The sequence below is a fragment of the Pseudozyma flocculosa genome (assembly GCF_000417875.1).
Source record: "Pseudozyma flocculosa PF-1 unplaced genomic scaffold scaffold00020, whole genome shotgun sequence".
NCBI classification, from domain to species: Eukaryota; Fungi; Basidiomycota; class Ustilaginomycetes; order Ustilaginales; family Ustilaginaceae; genus Pseudozyma; species Pseudozyma flocculosa.
Window position 1 is genome coordinate 411109 of NW_006920888.1, and position 17495 is coordinate 428603.

Sequence of the window (17495 nt, forward strand, 5' to 3'; positions counted from 1 at the left end):
CCTGTGCTGCTCTCTGGCTGACTGTGAAAAGAGTGTGACGCCGAGACCGGCTACGCCGCCCCTGCCTGCCTGATCAGCGCTCCTGTATGCCCTACCCGGCGCCGCCGAGCTGCCGTAGCGTTCCATCCCGACTGACGGAGATACCGACACCACGGCTGGAGACGAGAGGCGGTGGAGACGAGAGGCGGTGGAGCCGATCGGATGACGCCGCAGCCTCCGTGGTTCGCAGTAGGCAGGGCGGACCTGGCCGACGAGCGACGGCGGATGGTCCGTCGGCCAGCATCCGACACGCGGCGCAGCACCTAGCCTCATCATTGCGCCGGGCCAAGCTGGCCTGCTGGCTGGGCTCGAGGCCAGGCCTGCCTTACGCAACGCGGGCCCTGATGGCCTGCTGGCCGTGTATCGCAAGGGCTCGACGCATCGTGCGTGCGCAACGTACTGTATGTACAAGACGTCAAGGCATGATGTGGACCTTGGGCTGGGCTGGCCGGAAGGGTACGGTGGAGAGCGGCCCAGAGGCAGGCAAGCAGGCAGGGTTGACGGCCCGAAGCGTGGTTGGATGCACTGACGTCCGACCCCGCCCCCCTTCCGTCCGCATATTCTGTGCTGCTGCTGCTGCTGCTGCTGCGTGCCGCGGCCGGGCCGGGATTTTTTGAGTTTCGCATGGCCCCCGCCCGCCAGCCAGCAGGCAGGGGAGGAGCGAGATGACGAACAACGTGCACGCACGCCGCTGCTGCCGCCGCCTGCTTGCCAGGCCAGGCCAGGCCAGCCAGGCGTTCTAAAAGTTTGCGTGCGTGCGTGGGTGTCGATCCTCCTCTCGCAGGCCTAGCCTGCCTGGGTTGCTGGCCCCTCGTTCCTGAGCCAGCGGGCCAGGCTGGCCTGCCGTCCCGGCTGGCGCTTGCTTGCTTAGCTTGCCTGCCTAGCTACGCCTCTCTTCGGCTCATCACGGTTCCATCAAGCCGAAGAGGCCAGGCCAGGCTCGGCCCAAGTCCCTGACCAAGATGGCCACCGCAACGCAGCCTTCGGCTATCGTCGTCGGGACGGCATCTCCGCCTTGCCTGCGACAAGATACGGGACGGAACGGGCCCGACGGCCGACAGGCAGGATCGGGCCGCTGGGAAGCCGCGGTTCTCCGATGTCGCCTGGTTCGCCAGGCCAGCCAGGCAGGCAGGTAGGGTCCTTCCCCCGGCCTCTCCAACGGAAGCGGGGAAAGTGCACGCACCCCCGATGTTCTCGCTGGAAGCAAGGTGGCCGACAAGGTCCGGGCAGGTCCTGGATCACACACTGCCCGCCCCACCCGCTGGCTCGGCCCGAGAAGCAATAGAGTTGGTTCGAGCAGAGTCTTGATGCGCTCGCTGCCTTTCTGCGAATGTGGCAGCCTAGGCGCCATCTGTGGCCAGGGTGAAGCGATGGAGGGCAACTCAAGGCCAGGATAGGTATGACAAGCAGGCCGGGGGTAAACGCGTGAAGCAAAAGGGATCAGGGTGGAGTGTGGCTATCTACAAGAGAGCGTGCAGGGAAGTGGTGAGAGTGTGGGTGGCCGATGCTGTTTCGCTGATGTGCTGGATGTGCTGGGGTGAGAGAGAATCGAGCCGTCGACGTCGTCGCCGCGTCCGCCTCCGCCTCAGATGTCGGCGGCGCTCTGGCGCGCCATGCCTTCCTGCTCCTCGCGCAGCATCTCTTCGAACGCAGCGCTCGGGTTCATGTCGCCGCTCATGCTGGGCCGCGCGCTGCGGATGGCCGAATCGGCCTGGCCAGACGCCGAGGCGGTCGAGCCGCGACCTCCAGCCTCCATCATCGAGCGTCGCTGCGCCTCGGCCAGGTCGCGCGCCTCTTGCTCCTCGGCCGTGAGCGTGGTGCCGTCGGCGTTGCGCCTCCTCCTCCTTCGTCGTCGTGGCAGCGTGATGAACTTGGGCACTGCAGGGTGCACAGCGGAAAAGGTTACCAAGGCAAGGTGGACCAGGAGTCGGCGGATCGTCAGTCAGGGTCACTTTTTGCCCGCATCTGCCCTGCCTCGCGGGCCCGTCCGCTGCACTCACTCAGCCGCTTCTCGAGGTCCATGGAGATGTTGGTGGCCGCCTGGAGCGCCTCGATCCAGTCGACGACGTGGCGGTCGCTGCGCGTCTGGAGGAGGAACTGCTCGCCCTCGGCGCGCACCCGCACCACGTGTCGGCGCTTGAGGTAGTCGGCGGCCAGGCCGCTCTCGGCGCCTTGAAGCGTGTAGTGGCGGATCAGGCCGTTCTTTGCGTCGAAGCCGTTGGCGCCGCCCGCCGACGATGCGCTGCTGCTGTGGTGTCCAAAGGCCTTGTTGGCGATGGCCTCGCGCGCCGCCTGGCTGAGCGAGCTGGCGCCGCCCGTGGTGCCGTCCTCGTTCATGGGCTCGAGGTGGACGTGGACGCCCTTCATCTCGCCCCACGCGCCCGCAGCCGCCAGCCGCTCGCTGCTGAGGTCGTGGCGGTAGACGCGAAGGCTGGTGCCGTGCAGCACAAAGTACTGCCGCTTCCAGCTGCGGTCCTTGGCCTGCAGGCCGGGCGCCGAAAACTCCATCTTGCGCGGCAGGTAGCCCTCGATGTGGACGCCGCAGTAGTAGTTGGGCAGCTTCTCGCGGCCCTCTTCCTCGCGCGGCAGGATGATCTGCGGCCCCTCGGGCCGTCGGTGGATAATCGAGTAGGGCGGCGGCTCCTGCCGCATCTCGAACATCGACCGCCTCCGCCCAAGGCCACCGGCTCCCGGCGTGCCAGCGGTGCCGGGCGTGGGGACGGCGAGGCCGGATGCCAGCTTGTTTGCGCCAGCGTCTGCTTCGAGCCCGCTGGGCCCAACGCCGTTGGCGCCGCCGCGGTCTCCGGCTCGGCCGTTCAGACCAGCCGCGAGGTAGTCGGCCACCGAGCTGGCATCATAGGCCGGCGCTTGTCCATCGTCCATGCGTCGGTGGGCGCCGCTGAGGTCGATCAGCGACTTTGACTTGTGCTGGTAGAGCCCTGGCCGACCATTGGCGCCGCCCGCCACGTTGGTCGCAGGGCGGGGCACCACGCCGTCGGCAGCATGCTCGGTGGTCGAAAGGCGCTTTGTCAAGGGGCCGTCGAGGGTCCGCTCCGAGGATGGACGATCGATGCTCGTGTCGCGGCTACGGCTTCCGGGCGTCTCGGGGTCCGCCTCCCATCGAGGCGGCCGCAGCGTCGACGAGGTGCTGGGTCGCTCCTGGATCTGCTTGGCCGGCGCGGAATCCTCGCTCTGCGCGGGAGTCGCGCTACCCGCGGCTGTCTGCTGACGCCGGGTCGTCGAGGTCGACGAGGTCTCGCGGGTGAGCTTGAGGCCGGCAAGCGATCCGAGCGGAAGCTGCGGTACCTCTCGGTTCGGCAGCGAGGGCGTCGATGGGACCGCGCCGCCACGCACCGTCCTCATGCTCGTGGTCGACGGGGCTCGGCTGCGGCTGATGATTGAGGGCGAAGGAGGCGGTGCCACGCCGCTCATGCTGCCCTGGCCGTTGCGGGTGGCGGTCGAGGGCCGGTGGGTAAAGTAGGACGACTCGGATACCTCCTGATGGCGAGCTCGCGGCGTCCGCGTAGGGTAGGCACCGGCGGCCGAGAAGCCGGGCGTCGGCGTATCAAACGGCGAGAAGCTGGCCGAGTTGAAGCTGGTCCAGCTCTCGCGTCCCTTGTTGGCCTTGAAGCTCGAGTCGAAGCTGTCACCATCGGGCTTTGTGGCGGCGTCGGCAGCGGCGGTTCCCGTCTCCGTCTTGGCGGGCGCAGCTGGCGGGATGAAGGTCGGGGCCGGCGGCAGCACGATGCTTTCGGTCGGACGCATGCGGCCGCTGCCACCGGAGCTGGACTGGGCCGACATGGGCACGGCTACGGCCGCGGGAAGGGGGCTCGGCGTCGCCGACGAGCGGGCGGAACGGAAGCTGCCCTCAGCAGTCGTTTGCCCCTCACCCTCGACGTCGTTCTCGTTCTCGGTTTCGGTCTCGGTCTCGAGATCTGAGTGATCCTCGCCTTCCTCCCCGTCTTCCTCTTCGTCTGTGCTCTCTTGCTCCTCGTCGGTGGTCGTCTCCTCGACGATGCCCCGGCCGCTGCCACCGTTGCCGTCGTCGCCATTGCCTCCATTGCCGCCCGCGCCTCCGGAGCCGCTGCCTGTACCGTTGCTCGCTCGCATCGAGTTGAGGCGGGGCAAATGGGACAGGGTGCGGTTGCTACGGCTCGCTCTGCGGCTGGATCCGCTGGAAGGCGTCTGCGAGTCGCGGGGCTCGGGGGTATGGCTGCCGCTAGCCTGGTCGATCGATGCAGGGCCAGACATGGCCGCCTCGGCGTGCGGCGGTTGGGTGGAGCCGACCGTGGCTTTGCTGGCGTCGATCTGGTCCTGCTCCTGGTCGATGCCGAGTGATGGCCTCCGCACGGTGGCAGCGAGGCCCTGTCCATCATTCGCAGTGGAGGCTGCCGGAAGACCTGCTGCGAGCTGAGGGCCCGCAGAGGGCTCGACTGCATCCTCGAGAGGTTGCGCTCGGCTTTGGCCTCGTGGATCCGATGCCAGCGACGACTCCCCGGTGATGCCGACGGCCATCACCGACTTGGCCAAATCGCTTTGTCCATCTTCGCCGACGCTCAGGGCGGGTAGAGCCAGCTTGGACTCGGCGGGGCCTTCCGGGTTGGACCTGTCGCGGGCCTGGTTGGAAGCAGGTGACGGAACACGCTCGGACTCGACCTCCGGGCGCACAGGCTGCCGCTCGACGTCTGGCTCGGTCTGCATGTTGCTCTTGAAGGGCTGTCCGAAAGCGGTGGCCAGGAGGGCATGCGCATCCTGTCCGTCAGGCAGCGAGGCACCTGCCTGTTCTTCGGTGCCGGTGCGCAGCTCCTCGGTCCATGCCTCGTTCCTGCTCGATCGGCCAAACGTCTTCTTGACGAGATCCTTGGCGAACGTCGAGGCCGAAGCTTTCCTCTGACGTGGCTCCTGCGAGCCGCCCGGACCGTTGGGTGCAGACGACAGACTTTCGCTCGTGCGCCGCAGAAAGTTGAAGCTGGGTCGCGACGAGAGGTCGGACGAGGGGCGAGCGAACGAGAACGACGACCGCGGCCGGTTACCCGACGGCGAGGGCGACATCTTTACGGCGGACGAGCGCCGGCTCCGACTGAAGAAGCCTGGCGAGAGCCGGCTATCGGCCATGGTCTCGACCGCCTCGTCGCTGTTGCCGGCGTTGGGAGACTGTCGCGGCGAGGGGCGAAGGAGCTGCATGCTCTTGCGGCCCGGGGTCGCTCCCGGCGGTGCGTCAAAGGTGGCGCTGCTGTGGCGAGGAGAGGCCGAAGTCGAGGCTGGACCGGGCGTCAGAACCTCGGTGGACCTCGATGCCCACCTCTTCATCGTGTCGCGCAGGCCGAGGCTCGAGTTGGTGCCGCGGCTTTGGGAGCGTGACTTGGCCGCCGACGACGACGACGGCGGCGACCCCGGCTCGATTCCGAGCGAATCTTGGCCGCTGCCCCGTCTCGATCCTGGGCCCGCAAAGAGGCCGCCGACGCGGGTCCAGCTGAGGGACGACCGGCGGGGATCGGATGACGAGCCTCCGCTGCAAGTGTCCGAGGGCCGGCCCATGGGGTCGACTTCGCCAAACTCGTCCATCACGTTGCCGTTGCGGCTGACGGGGCCTTCTTCAGTCTGAGGGGCTAGAGACGGGCGAAGAGATGCGGGTCGGCCGAAGGGATCCGTCCAATTGGGGATGTCGAAGGATACTCGGGTGGATGATCTAGCCGTGCCATTACTCGCGTTCGTGGGTGCTGTGGACGGAGTGCGAATAGCAAGAAGATTGGCGGTGGTGAGCAATGATTCAAGAGGGGGCCAGAGATCGCACAGAGGGACGGGAGATAGAGCAGGGCTCGAGCCAACGGCAGTGCTCACCTAGAATGGCCGGGGATGGAGGTTCCGATGGGGTGCAGCGCCTTGCAACAACGTCAGAGATGGCCTGGCTGGAGCCGGAGCCGGAGCCGGACGCGGACGCAGCTATCGTCTTGGCCTTGTCGTCGCTGGATGCAGTTGGCGATGTCGCGCTTGGGGCAATGTCCGTTGATCTGTGTGCCACCGTCGAGGCAGCAGCGGCGGCGACGACAGACGATGAGGTTGTGTGGTCCGATGCGAATAATCCGTGAGGGGAGCTGCGCTCGACGTCTGCTGCCAAGATGCGGGTGGGGCCTGGACCTGCGGCAATGTCGATCGACGAGGCGGAGGTCGAGGCGAGGGAGGTCCTCCCGAACGAATCGATGCGGGAGGCGGTGGATTCCAGGGACGAGTTGCGGGGCGAGTCTGGGCTCTGGTCACAGGCCGAGTGGTAGGATCCCGTTCGCTCGCTGGCGGCCGAAAGGGAAAGGAGCGAAGGTGGAGCGGCAAGGCGGGGCTGTCGTGGATTCGACGTTGTGGCTGATGCGGTCGCTGAGTGCGACGATGGGCTCGTAGGGATGTTGCGGTCCGGTAGAGCGGCTGTACTGGAATCGGTGGTCGAGATACGGGCCGGTGTCGACGGTGTTGGTTGCGCGGGCTGTAGCTGTCCCTCGGGCGTTGGTGGTGGTGGTGGTGCTGATGCTGATGCTGCGCCTTGCAGTGTCGACGATGCGAGTGGTTGCGATTGCGGGGGTGCTAGCAGTGATGACGGTGGTGGTGGTGGTGATGGCGGTGGTGGTAGTGACGACGACGGTGACGGTGACGGTGACGGTGACGGCAACGATGGTGAGGGCAAAGAGGCAGACGGCAGGTGTGCCGCCGTGGCTCGGGACGACGATTCCGGGGTGGGTTGGGTGCCGGTGGTGATGGCGGTGGTGGTGGTGGTCGAGGTGGAAGCGAGGCTTTGAGCGGGGTAATTGCCTCTGTCCAGGCCAATCGGCGAGTGCGGCTGCGTCTGCTGTGACCCTGGCGCGGGTGCAGGTGCAGGTGCTGCTGCTGCTGCTGCTGCTGCTGCTGCTGCTGCTGCTGCTGGCCCGCGCTCGGCACCAATTTCCGTGTCGGCCGCGCTGCTTGGCTCCCCCACGCCGGCCTCTGGTGGATTCAGCTGGCCCGCACCACCATCGTCGACCGACAAAGTCCGTCCCGCATCCCGGCCCCCCTCGGATGACGGCGACGACGACGAGCTCGACCTTGCGGCCGACGGTGGGCTCGCCACCTTGGAGGCAACCGCTGGCGCCTTGGCGCTCGCGATAAACGCAGCGATGCGCTCCCGATGCGCCGAAGAAGTCGTCGTCGTCACGTCACCGCGGCCACCACCAGCACCACCACCATCACCACCACTGTTGGACTCAAGCTGGAGCGAGTAGCCGCCGTCGGGCGCCTTGCCAAAGATGGTAGAAAGGCGATCGCCCAGGCTCGGACGCCGCGGCGACTCGTTGCTGCTGACGCTCCGTCCGTGCCGACGCGCCGTGCCTTGGCCATCACCTTCGTCGTCGGACAGGGCAGACGGCGTCAGCAGCGGGGCACCGGCAGACGTGGCCCTCGTCACGGCATGCGAACCCATCAGCCCGACTGCGCTGTGCGATCGAGGGTTGGACGGCGGGCTGGGATGGTGGTAGTCGGGCGGATTGTCCGACTGGCTGGTGGGGTACGGCGATGGCATCGACGATGGGCCGCCAGAGACGGGCAGCGACGTCGACACCAGGTCCGATGGCAGCGGCTCGGCGTAGTTGCCCTGCTCGTCGCTGCCCAGCTTGGCCAGCGTCGTGACGCTCCGCAACACCTGGTTGCGCTCCCGCCGGTTCATGGTCGCACCGTAGATGGTGCCCAGCCCATCGCTGCCGCCCACGGGCCGCGCCCAGTCATCTTCGGGCGAAGGCGATGCGCCCGCGGTACTGTTGCCGCGCGGACGCAGGCTGAACGCGGTGCTGAGGAACGAGGCGGTGCGGCCGCTGCTGCGCGATGGTCGACGCTCGTCGGCGGCGCTGTCGACCAGGGCGGGTGTCGGTATCGTAAGGGCGTCGGATTTCAGCATGCTGGAGGGTTCGCTGGGATGCTGCGGAGCGGCGGTCCTGCTCGCCATGGTGGGGCCAGGCGATGGTGCGAGGCCAGTGCAGCGAGCGAGAGGAGGGGCGGTGGAGGCGGGTCGAAGCTCGTGATGAAACGGGCGGCTGTTCGGCGGTGCGAAGGCGATGCTTTAACCAAGACAGAGGATGGCAGCGAGCGATCGTCGTCGGTGGGAGACACGAGCGAGGTGCAGGCTGGCCAGTCGGTTGTATAGCTGTATGTCGTGGGCGATCCAAATCGGAGAGGGCCGCGTGGAAGAAGTGGCGGCGGCGGCAGCGGGGGCGATCGTGGTCGTCGCAGGCAGGATGAGGGGTGGGTCGTGGTGATGAGCAGACAAACGGCGAGTCAGGCTGACAATCGAGGACGCCGAGACAGGGGGAGGGGGAGAAGGACCGGACGCGGGAGCGAGCACAAAGTGAGATGGGATGAGATGAGACGAGGCGAAGCAGCGCAAGGAAAGCAGTCTGGGAGACGGGGGCGGATGGAAGGTGGAGACGCCGTCGATGCACAAACGCAGGTGACCGCTGCGTCGTTGCCGCTGCTGGTCGATGGGCATGTATGTAACAAGCTCAAAGGCCGCAGGGATGTGCCTTTGTTGGCAAGCAGCTGGTCGACAAAGGGCCGGCAGCAAGGCAGGCGGGCAGCCAGAGGCAGGCAGCAGGCCGAAGTCAGGGGCCAAAGAAGTAGGGTTTCGAGCTTGATGAGAAGGATTCAGCTCGGGCGTAAGCCTTTCGACGGCAAGGGAGCCAGAGCCAGAGCCAGGCAGCCAGGTTTGACGCCAACGACGACAGCTGGTAGGGCAGCATCAGCAGCAAACTGACCGTCGACTGATGCCCAACCGACACGCTAAGAAGCTTTACGGCAAGCTAAGCGCACCTAGCCGTGCGGCGCGGATATCCGGGGGGGAGGCGTATGCGCGTGCGTCGGCCGTGCCCTCTTGGTCAGTCAGGACGACAGTGCGCCCCTGGCTACCGGTACACGCGCCAAGTCGAGAAGACAGACCGTATGACCAGCTCTGCCCGGTGACTTTGGAAGTTGGTACCCGCCCTGGCCCCGGTACCGTACCGGCAAGGCGTTGAAACCCACGCGATGGTTGGCCGCCGTCGTTGAAGTTTGCCATGGTTGCCTGTGCACTCATCGAGGGCGGTGGAGTTGGCGTCATGTCGGCCTCTGGGCTGCGCTTCTCTCGACATGCAGCGGCACCCGGCGACGACGACGGCGCGGGGCAGTCTGGCTCAGAAGAGGCGAAAGCTTGGAGGCAGGTCAGGGTTTTCCGCGATGGGAGCGGAGCAGCGGGGCGGGGCGTCGGCCGCAATCAACCTTGCCTGCTTGCATCACACCGCATCGTCCTTGCCCACCTGCCTGCCTGCCTGCCTACCTTCTATGCCCCGCGCACCGTCGTTCCAGCTGGCTGGCCTCAGCGGCGACCTGCCCGGCCGCATGGACGCGTACGTTTGCCTCCGTCGTCTTCGTCGTCGCCGTCGTCGTTGTCTGGTACGTAACCCGCCCGGGCAACGCCCGTCTTTGAATCGCCGCGTTGCCAGCAGAGGAGGCAGGGCGATCCAAAAACGAGGGGCAGAGAGATGCGCCGTCGTCGTCGTCGTCGTCGTCGTCGTCCTCGCCGCCTCGGCAATTGGAAATCCGACCTCGTCGGCGGCGGCGATGAAAATCTGGCACAGCGAGCTGCCCATCATTGTCCTGCCTGTTCCTCTTGCGTGGCGATGGCGGCGATGATCCCGGACCCTCGAACCGCCATCCTCATCGCCAAGGTGGGGCGGAACGTTCGCTTGTGAACCCTCAGGCTCTTGGCTTGGTCCGCTTCCCTGCCTGGGTTCCTGAAAGGGCAAGGGAAAAGAAGAGGAAAACGAACGAGCGATGCCGAAAGGAGCGGCCAGGCGGCGTGCCGAGAAGGCCTTGCCTTGCGCGTTGCTCTTCGGGATCCTGCCCGTCTTGTGCTGCGTCACACGACGGCGTTTCCTTGGAGGGCCGACCTCGAGCAAGCCGACTTGCCGATCGACGACAGCAAAAGGTCTCCGCTCGGAAGGAGGAAAAGGGCAGGCGGGGGCAACGAGCGCGCCCCCGGCGAGAGCGGCACAAAGAGTCGCTCGGCATGAGGTAACGCGTCCTCGATCCGATGATGGGGATCGATGGCGAGGACCCAAGCGAGCACCGCCGCCAGGCCAGGGCAGGTCAGGCCGGCCCCCAGGCCAAAGAGCTCGTGGCACCCTGGCCTTCTCCATGCCCCACCCCCGCAGTCCGGCCCGATAGACCACCGACCGAGCTCTATCGTCGCATCGTCGTTGCTCGCTCTGGTCTCCTTTCATCGTCCGGATCTCGTCGACGCAGCTCGGCGGCCCTCGTCTAGAGATGCAGACGGCTTTGATCTCGATTGGGCCGCGCAAGGATCCGACCCGATGTCGTTGCTGCTGCCGCCGTTGCTCGCTCGCATGGTGGGACCATGCATATCCCCGAGCAAGCCTCGAGTCGTCGCGATTCAATCATCGTAGAACCAAAAAGCAAGGCAGGCTCGACTGTGCCTCATGGTCCCGAGTGAAGGTGACTCCATTCTTGACTGCCCTGTGACAGATCAAGTCGCCGGACGGAATCCATCATCAGGGAATCGACAAACGGACCAGGTGGGCTTGTGAGATGCCGTGAGCTGCTGCTGCTGCCCAACTCATGCACGTCGGCGGGCCGGCGGGGCGCATCAGATCCAAGTTCGTGTCGCTCGGACGGTCCATGGTCAGCATGTACTCACCGCGGCCGTACGTACGTCGTGCCCTGCCTCCTACACATCGACCATCGGTCGACACGCGGTCAAGCCTATCCGGCCGTCGAGTGCGCGTCATACGGGCTCGAGCCCCTCGCCGACCATGCGTCCGTCGTCTCGGAGAATGGCGGCGGTCGTCTTTCACGACCTCAGTCAACGTGGAGCGTCTCGGTCCATGCCCATCGTAGTGGAGCTGCCCCGCCCACCTGCCGATGCCTCCCATGCTTCCCCTTCGCGCGGTACTGTACCTGCGATCCTCTGTCTCAGTCCCGCGAGGACCGGTCTTGACGAAGTTCAGCACGTTCGGAAGCGTCGACCGTGTGGTACCCTAACGAGGTTCGGACGCCGGTACCGCCACTGCCCCTGCAGGCGGCCTGGCCGCCCGACAAAGACGCACGCGGCAGGGATGAAGGGTTGAGTGAGCGCTGTGGCTGACAGACGATCGTGAGCAGCATGGTTTTGGTCGTCTGCTTGTGCACGCAACGAACTCACTTTGACGATTCGATATCGGGACATAACCTTGTGGGGTCGCCCCTCTGATGCCGTGATTGCTTGCCAGGTCGACATGGCCCGGTTGTCGGTCCGTCGGGTCGCCCCACTCGACAGACAAGAGTCATCGCAGGCTCCTTTTGGATCGCCGTTGGCCGCCCTCGGCCGCCGTTCTGAGCCAAGGCGCTTGATTCCCATGCTGAGGCCACCAGGCCCAGCACAGAGCTGAGCCATGCGACATGTGGCAGCGACCACGAAGGGCGAGCCAGCTGATCGTTCATGCGACCACGGCCTAGCAGTCGTGCTTCGAGACCTTGACCTCGCGTTGGGAGCCCGCCGGGCATGCACTGTTGATGTCCCTGGCAGCTTGAACGCAACGGAGCATCCGGGAGGCCGTCGACCACCGCCTCCTTTTGCAGGCGACCACGCCATCTTGCCGTTGATGCTCGAGCAGCGGCAGGCGTCTGGCAAACGACGAGCTGTGGACCTCGTCGTCGAAACCTCGGGACGCGGAGACGTCGGGATGCAAGGTGTGGAGGAGCTGTGCAGGTCGAGGGGAAAGGGGCAACGCACAGCGGTGGCTGCTGTCAGCCGACGGAGGCATGCTTGGGCGCGAGGCAGGCCTAACCAAGTCTCGCCCGGCCTCACCATCGATACCCAACCCAACAGGATCCCCGCCTCGCCTCATCTCTGGTCGCGCTCGCAGCTCTCACCCTGGTCCCAAGCGCGGCGAAACAGGCCGACCTTTTTGACAAGCATCCGGCTCCTCGTCGCCGGCGCCGGCGCAATGAGCTTCCTCAACCCGGGAGCCGTCTTCCGCGATGCCATCCAGCCGGTCCTGTGGGCATCGGCATGGTGCTGCCTCCTCGTGCACCTTCGTGCGGTCGACTTCGCCTCGATACCTTCCGACCTGCGCAATGGCGACAGCGACGCAAAGCAGCAGTGGGACCGGTACGAGTGGCTCGCGCTGCGAGTCCTTGGGTCGCTCGGCACAGGTGAGCGAGAGGGTAGTGACCGCGTTGGGACGATACCAGCTCGTCACCTCGGTCGACTGACGTCCCACATCGGCCCTCTTACCTGAATGGTGGAACGTCGCAGTGACGGGCATGCTGCTCGCCTTTCGCTCCAACAGCGCAATGGACCGCTGGAACACGGGTCGACGCAAGTGGGCCGAGATGCAGGCCACATCCAGATCCCTCGTCCGCCTGCTCGCCGCTGCCCTGATCCCGATGGACGCAGAGGAGCCTATGACCGCGTTGCCGAACGGCGAAAAGAAGGACGCTGCTCCCACGTACGACGACGCCGCACGTCGCTCGGTCGACGAGCTGCTCGCCTTGATCCCCTTCTTTGGGATCGCGCTCATGTACCAGCTGCGCGGCGAGCCGATCCAGCAGTGGCGGCGCAGGTTCAGGACCAGCCCTGACATCCTTGACCGCCTCCCCGCGCGGCTGCTCGAGTCGTTCGAGGAGCTTCGATCGCCGAGGAACTTTGGGACGCCGGGCCAGCCGAGGAGGGGCGGCGTGGCGACCAAGTCGGGTGAGCGGAAGCGCGAGATCGACATGCTCAACAATGATCCGCCCGCCAGCCTGCGCCACCGCTCCCGACCCGCCAGGGACGGCGAGGGCCGGATCCTCAGCAACCACTGCGCGCTGTCCACGCTCGTGCACCTCCAGGGAAAGCTGGATCGCTTCCACGGCGAGGCTGGCCAGGCCCAGTCGTCGAAGTCGACCGCCGGGGACGCGACGGCGCGCGCACCCAAGCTTTCCGGGCCCGTGTATGCGCACAGCATCGGGCTGCTCAACTCGATCAGCTCGCAGATGGCGGAGCTGGAGCGCGTGAGGGACACACCGATCCCCGTGAGTCCGGGGTCTTGTTGCCTCTACGACGACATCGTCCAAGGTGGATGCAAGAGCGGAGGCAGCCTCGGCACTGACCCGTCGATGCATCTTCTCCTCCCTTTGCCTGGCCCCCGCAGCTCTCGCTCTCGCTGCACTTTTCGCGGCTGCTGTTCGTCAACACGCTGCTGCTGCCCGTGGTGCTCGTCAACCACCTGTCGGACGACTTTGTGCTGGCCGTCCTGGCCACCGCCCTCGTGACGGCGATGCTCTACGGGATCGACAGCGTGTCGGCGACGCTGAGCCAGCCGTTTGGCACCGACAAGGAGGACCTGCCGCTGGAGCGGTGGTGCATGGATTTTGAGCGCGAGTGGCTCGAGATGCAGCAGTCGGTGTGCGACGCCGACGTCGAGCGAGGGCCCAGCGGTACGGCCAGAGACGGCGGCGTCGAGGCTAGCGTCTCGTCGTCGGTGCAGGCGGCGGAGCATGCGCAGGCTCAGACCGACGACGACGACGACGACGACAAGGTGGAGCCGGCCGACGCTGCTTCCTGCTGAGCCCGCAGGGCGATGACGTGTGCTGTGATCCAGAAACACAGAGGCAAATGCAAAGACCGGAATGGCCGTGGTGCGGTGCGGTGCGGCTGTGTCGTGTGGGTGGGCCCCACCCACCGGCGCGACGTTCGGGGGCGGCGGGGTCGAGCCTCGCTCGATGCGCAGTCTGAGCTTGCTCCTTGTGGCGGGCTACGAGCGAGCGTCCGAGGGGACGAGGCTGCGAGGCTGGCGGAATGGCGAGATCAGAGGAGGCTGTGGTGGTGATGGCGGTGGTGGTGGTGATGGTGGTGGGGCGCTGGTTCTGAGCAGGGCGCGGCGAAATTGGCTCTTCTTTTTGGCGTTAGGGTCAGCGCCGCCCGGACATGGACGTCGCCAAGCAAGGTTGGAGGCTGAGGCGCGACGTTTGCTCCTCGAGGCCCTCGAGCAGCTCACCGAGTGGTGGCCTGTGTCGGCGTCCCGTCTCCGATGCATCATCGCCAGCGCAACCTCCATCACCTCTGCTACCTGTCAACGACGTTAGCTTGTCAAGCTCAACGACAGCTGGCTCAGGCTCGTCACCAAGGGTAGAAGGCTCCGGTCCGCGACCGGGCGCTCTCGAGTCCGCCCGGTCCCGACTGCTGCGTCCCCCCCCCAGCTCGACGCCTGCTGAGCTGTCCCGCTTGCACTTCCTGCGACGTGGCGGCATCCAGCATCCTGTCCGCCTTCGCAGAGGGTCGGGCAGCAAGAGCTTGACAAAGCGATGACGTGGCGATGCTGCTCCTCGGCGACGGCAGAGGCTGTGTGCGCTGCGCTGTCAGATTCAATCTGTCTGGTGGCGCCGTCCCTGGTGGCCTTGTCCCCTTAGAGCGTTCGGTCGTCGTTCACTCGACACCATCACCGAGCGGCTCGTCGTCATCGTCGTCGGCTGCCTGCCTGCTTCCCGTCCTCATCCTCGACCGACCCCCTTCCTCGCTGCAGCATTTCAACGCCAACGAGACATGTCGACGACCATCGTCCTGACGCTACCGGATCCCTCCGACGTCCTAGCCCAGATCCGCGAGCCTCTGGATGCCTTGCTAGTCTTCGTCGAGCGAGGCGTTCGCCTCTGCACCGACCTCTTCCTCACCTGCCTGAGGTCGTGTGCGGGGCACGACAGGGCCAAACTTGCCAACCTGCCACTCCGCGTGCTGGTCACAATCGTCGTCACATCGCTCCTCTGCCACTTGGCCCGATCGCGCGGACAGAGACTCCTTCCGCGCAGCAGCGTCCCCGCTCTGAAGGAGGCGGAGGCGGGGGCGGAGGCGGCGGTGTGGACAGAAGCCGCTCCCGAGCCTTTGCTCGACGCTCCATGGCTCGATGCCCCTTTCTTCGACTCGACGCCCGAACCGCAGCCGCACAGTAATGGCCCCATCGTCAAGGACGGGGAGCAACAGGCTCTTCGAGGCTTCTGGCCAAACGGCGGTCATGGCCTGTCCATCTTCGCCGCCGACGCGCGCCCCTCGGCGTCCTCGTCATCCTCGGCGTCCTACTCGTCGTCGCCCGTCGCGCGACGCAAGCCGTGCAAGCTCCTGTGCGAGGCGACGCAGCAGCAGAAGCAGATCCTGCTCGACCTGAGCTGGCAAGAGGCCGAGCTGAGCATGCACTACTGGTTCTTCAGCTACTCGCATCCCACCTGCTTCCGACCCTCGGCGGCGTCGAGTGAGACCGAAGGCCTCGGCGCGGGTGGGCAGAAGGTGCGGTGCGCCACCGACGACGAGAAGATGCTGGTGCTGCTCAAGTTTCTCGCCGACCTGCGCTTCTACCGCAAGCGGACGACCGTCGCCGAGTGGGTTGACCCGCGCCAGCTTGATCCGCCCTTTAGGTCGGACAGGCACCTCGCCTCCTGCAAGCAGGCCGTCGCGAGGAGCAACAGCACCAGCTTCGCCGCCCGCGGCCCACTCACCAGCTACCGCGTCAACCACCACCTCATCTACTTCCGATCCCTCGCCAGGGACATCCGCAAGGACCTGTGGTTCCCCGCAGAGGGCGCCTACCACGTCACCGCCTGGGCCAACGTGCCCGGACAGACGCCCGTCGAGCTCGGCATCCTCGTCACGTCCCCCACCTTGCCGTCGCGCTCCTTTGATCATCCTCCCAGGCCCACCCTTCCAAAGGAGGGCTGAGGAACCGAGTTGCGATCGTGGCCGGCAGCCGTCGTCGTCGTCGTCGCCGAGGCAAAGAAGTGGTCCAGAGTAACACGCTTTCGCTGAGGGTTGGTGATGCCGTCAGCGCGCAGCCAAAAGTCACCCCGCTCGATGACGCCTCCAGGTGCAGTCAAAGGCGACGAGCGCGAAAGCAGCCTGTGGCGCGAGACCTGCGTCGGGTTGGTGCGAGGAGCAAACAAAGAAGAGAAACACGCCCAGCTCGCATCATTGTGCCGAGGCCGACCAACGATGGCCCAAAATCCAGCATCGTGAGCTAGTCGTTTTCAATACTTCTCTCGGGGTGTCTACACACGTGCTGCCTGATGGTTATTTTTGGCTCTAGGGAGGGCCGGGCGATGCTCAGAGACGAGCGTTGACGATGTCGACGAACTCGGGCTTGAGCGAGGCGCCGCCGACGAGGAAGCCGTCAATGTCGGGCTGGCCGGCGAGCTCCTTGCAGTTCTTGGCGGCGACGGAGCCTCCGTAGATGATGCGGAGCTTGGCGGCGGCGTCCTGGCCGAGCTTGTCGCCGGCCCACTTGCGGATGGCGGCGTGGACCTCCTGGGCCTGCTCGGCGGTGGCGACCTTGCCGGTTCCGATGGCCCAGACGGGCTCGTAAGCGACGACGACCTTGCTGTGGGCAGGAATCGGACGGGGAAAGGGCACGGGCATGGTCACGTCAGTCGCGGGCGGGATGCAGAGGGCGAGAGCGCAGCAACGGCCCGATCGCGCGCGCGGCCCAACTCACGTCCAGTCCTTGACCTTGTCCGCGATGGCGTCGAGCTGCCTGACGACGACGTTGACCGTCTCGTTGCTCTCGCGCTGCTGGAGCGTCTCGCCGACGCAGGCAATGACGCCGAGGCCCTCTGCGAGGGCGGCCTGGGTCTTTTCGGCGACGTTTTCGTCGGCCTCGCCGAAGAGGGTGCGTCGCTCCGAGTGGCCGAGGATGACCCAGGGGATCTGGGCGTCCTTGAGCATCGAGACCGAGACCTCGCCGGTGAAGGCGCCCGAGGGCTTGTGGTAGGCGTTCTGGGCCGAGACCTTGACCTGGTGGTTGCCGAGGAGCTCCTTGACCAGGAGGAGGTGGAGGGCGGGGGGAGCGACGACGACCTCTGCGGCGGGCAGGCAGGCGGGGGAAAGGATGCAAAGAGGCAAAGGGAGCGGGGATGGTCAGTGAATGTGTGCAGCTCGTTCCATCGGGAGGCCGGCGAGGAGACGCAACGCACCCGTGTTGGAGTCGAGGTTGGCCGACTTGAGGGTCTCGATGAGCTGCTTGCTCGAGTCGAGGGAGCCGTTCATCTTCCAGTTGCCGCCGACGAAAAAGGTGCGAGACATGATGGGCGAAAGTTGTGGGGTTGTGGTGGTGGTGGTGCGTTGAGAGGGGGTATGGATAGGCTGATGCGCGTATGGTGATGGGAAGGCGAGAAGGAAGAAGCCAGCCAGCCAGCCAGGCAGAGAGAGAGGCTCGAGGCTGCCCTGACCCTGACCCTGACCCTTGGCCGAGGATGCGCCGTGAAATCTGGCTGCATCGATAGAGGCTCTGTGCTGATCGGACTGTCCCGGCTGCCCGCTCGCCTGCCCGCCTGCCAACCTGCTGGTGGTGTGTGGGCCACCTCCCGCTTGCTTGCCTGCCTGCCTTGGCGCGGGCCCTCGAGCCACCACGCGCGGAAGCCAGGGGAAAAAGTGGAGCGGGCTGGGCCCC

General features: G+C 66.2%; 4 protein-coding genes across 4 annotated transcripts; 2 read left to right on the forward strand and 2 right to left on the reverse strand.

Moving 5' to 3' along the window:
* Positions 1–1624: 1624 nt before the first annotated feature.
* On the reverse strand, positions 1625–7999 carry PFL1_05573 (uncharacterized protein; the record flags this gene model as incomplete). Its single annotated transcript, XM_007883109.1, has 3 exons — positions 1625–1917; positions 2040–5759; positions 5881–7999. The coding sequence occupies 3 exons, from the start codon at positions 7997–7999 to the stop codon at positions 1625–1627; spliced, it is 6132 nt and encodes a 2043-aa protein (XP_007881300.1).
* A 4030-nt stretch (positions 8000–12029) lies between these two features.
* On the forward strand, positions 12030–13634 carry PFL1_05574 (uncharacterized protein; the record flags this gene model as incomplete). The annotated part of the gene is made up of 3 exons (XM_007883110.1): positions 12030–12237; positions 12341–13098; positions 13218–13634. 3 exons carry the CDS (start codon positions 12030–12032, stop codon positions 13632–13634), a joined length of 1383 nt encoding a protein of 460 aa, XP_007881301.1.
* Positions 13635–14608: 974 nt separating this feature from the next.
* Positions 14609–15772, forward strand: PFL1_05575 (uncharacterized protein; the record flags this gene model as incomplete). The annotated part of the gene is made up of 2 exons (XM_007883111.1): positions 14609–14809; positions 15002–15772. The coding sequence occupies 2 exons, from the start codon at positions 14609–14611 to the stop codon at positions 15770–15772; spliced, it is 972 nt and encodes a 323-aa protein (XP_007881302.1).
* Positions 15773–16153: 381 nt separating this feature from the next.
* On the reverse strand, positions 16154–17128 carry PFL1_05576 (uncharacterized protein; the record flags this gene model as incomplete). The annotated part of the gene is made up of 3 exons (XM_007883112.1): positions 16154–16427; positions 16542–16905; positions 17020–17128. 3 exons carry the CDS (start codon positions 17126–17128, stop codon positions 16154–16156), a joined length of 747 nt encoding a protein of 248 aa, XP_007881303.1.
* Positions 17129–17495: the final 367 nt, after the last annotated feature.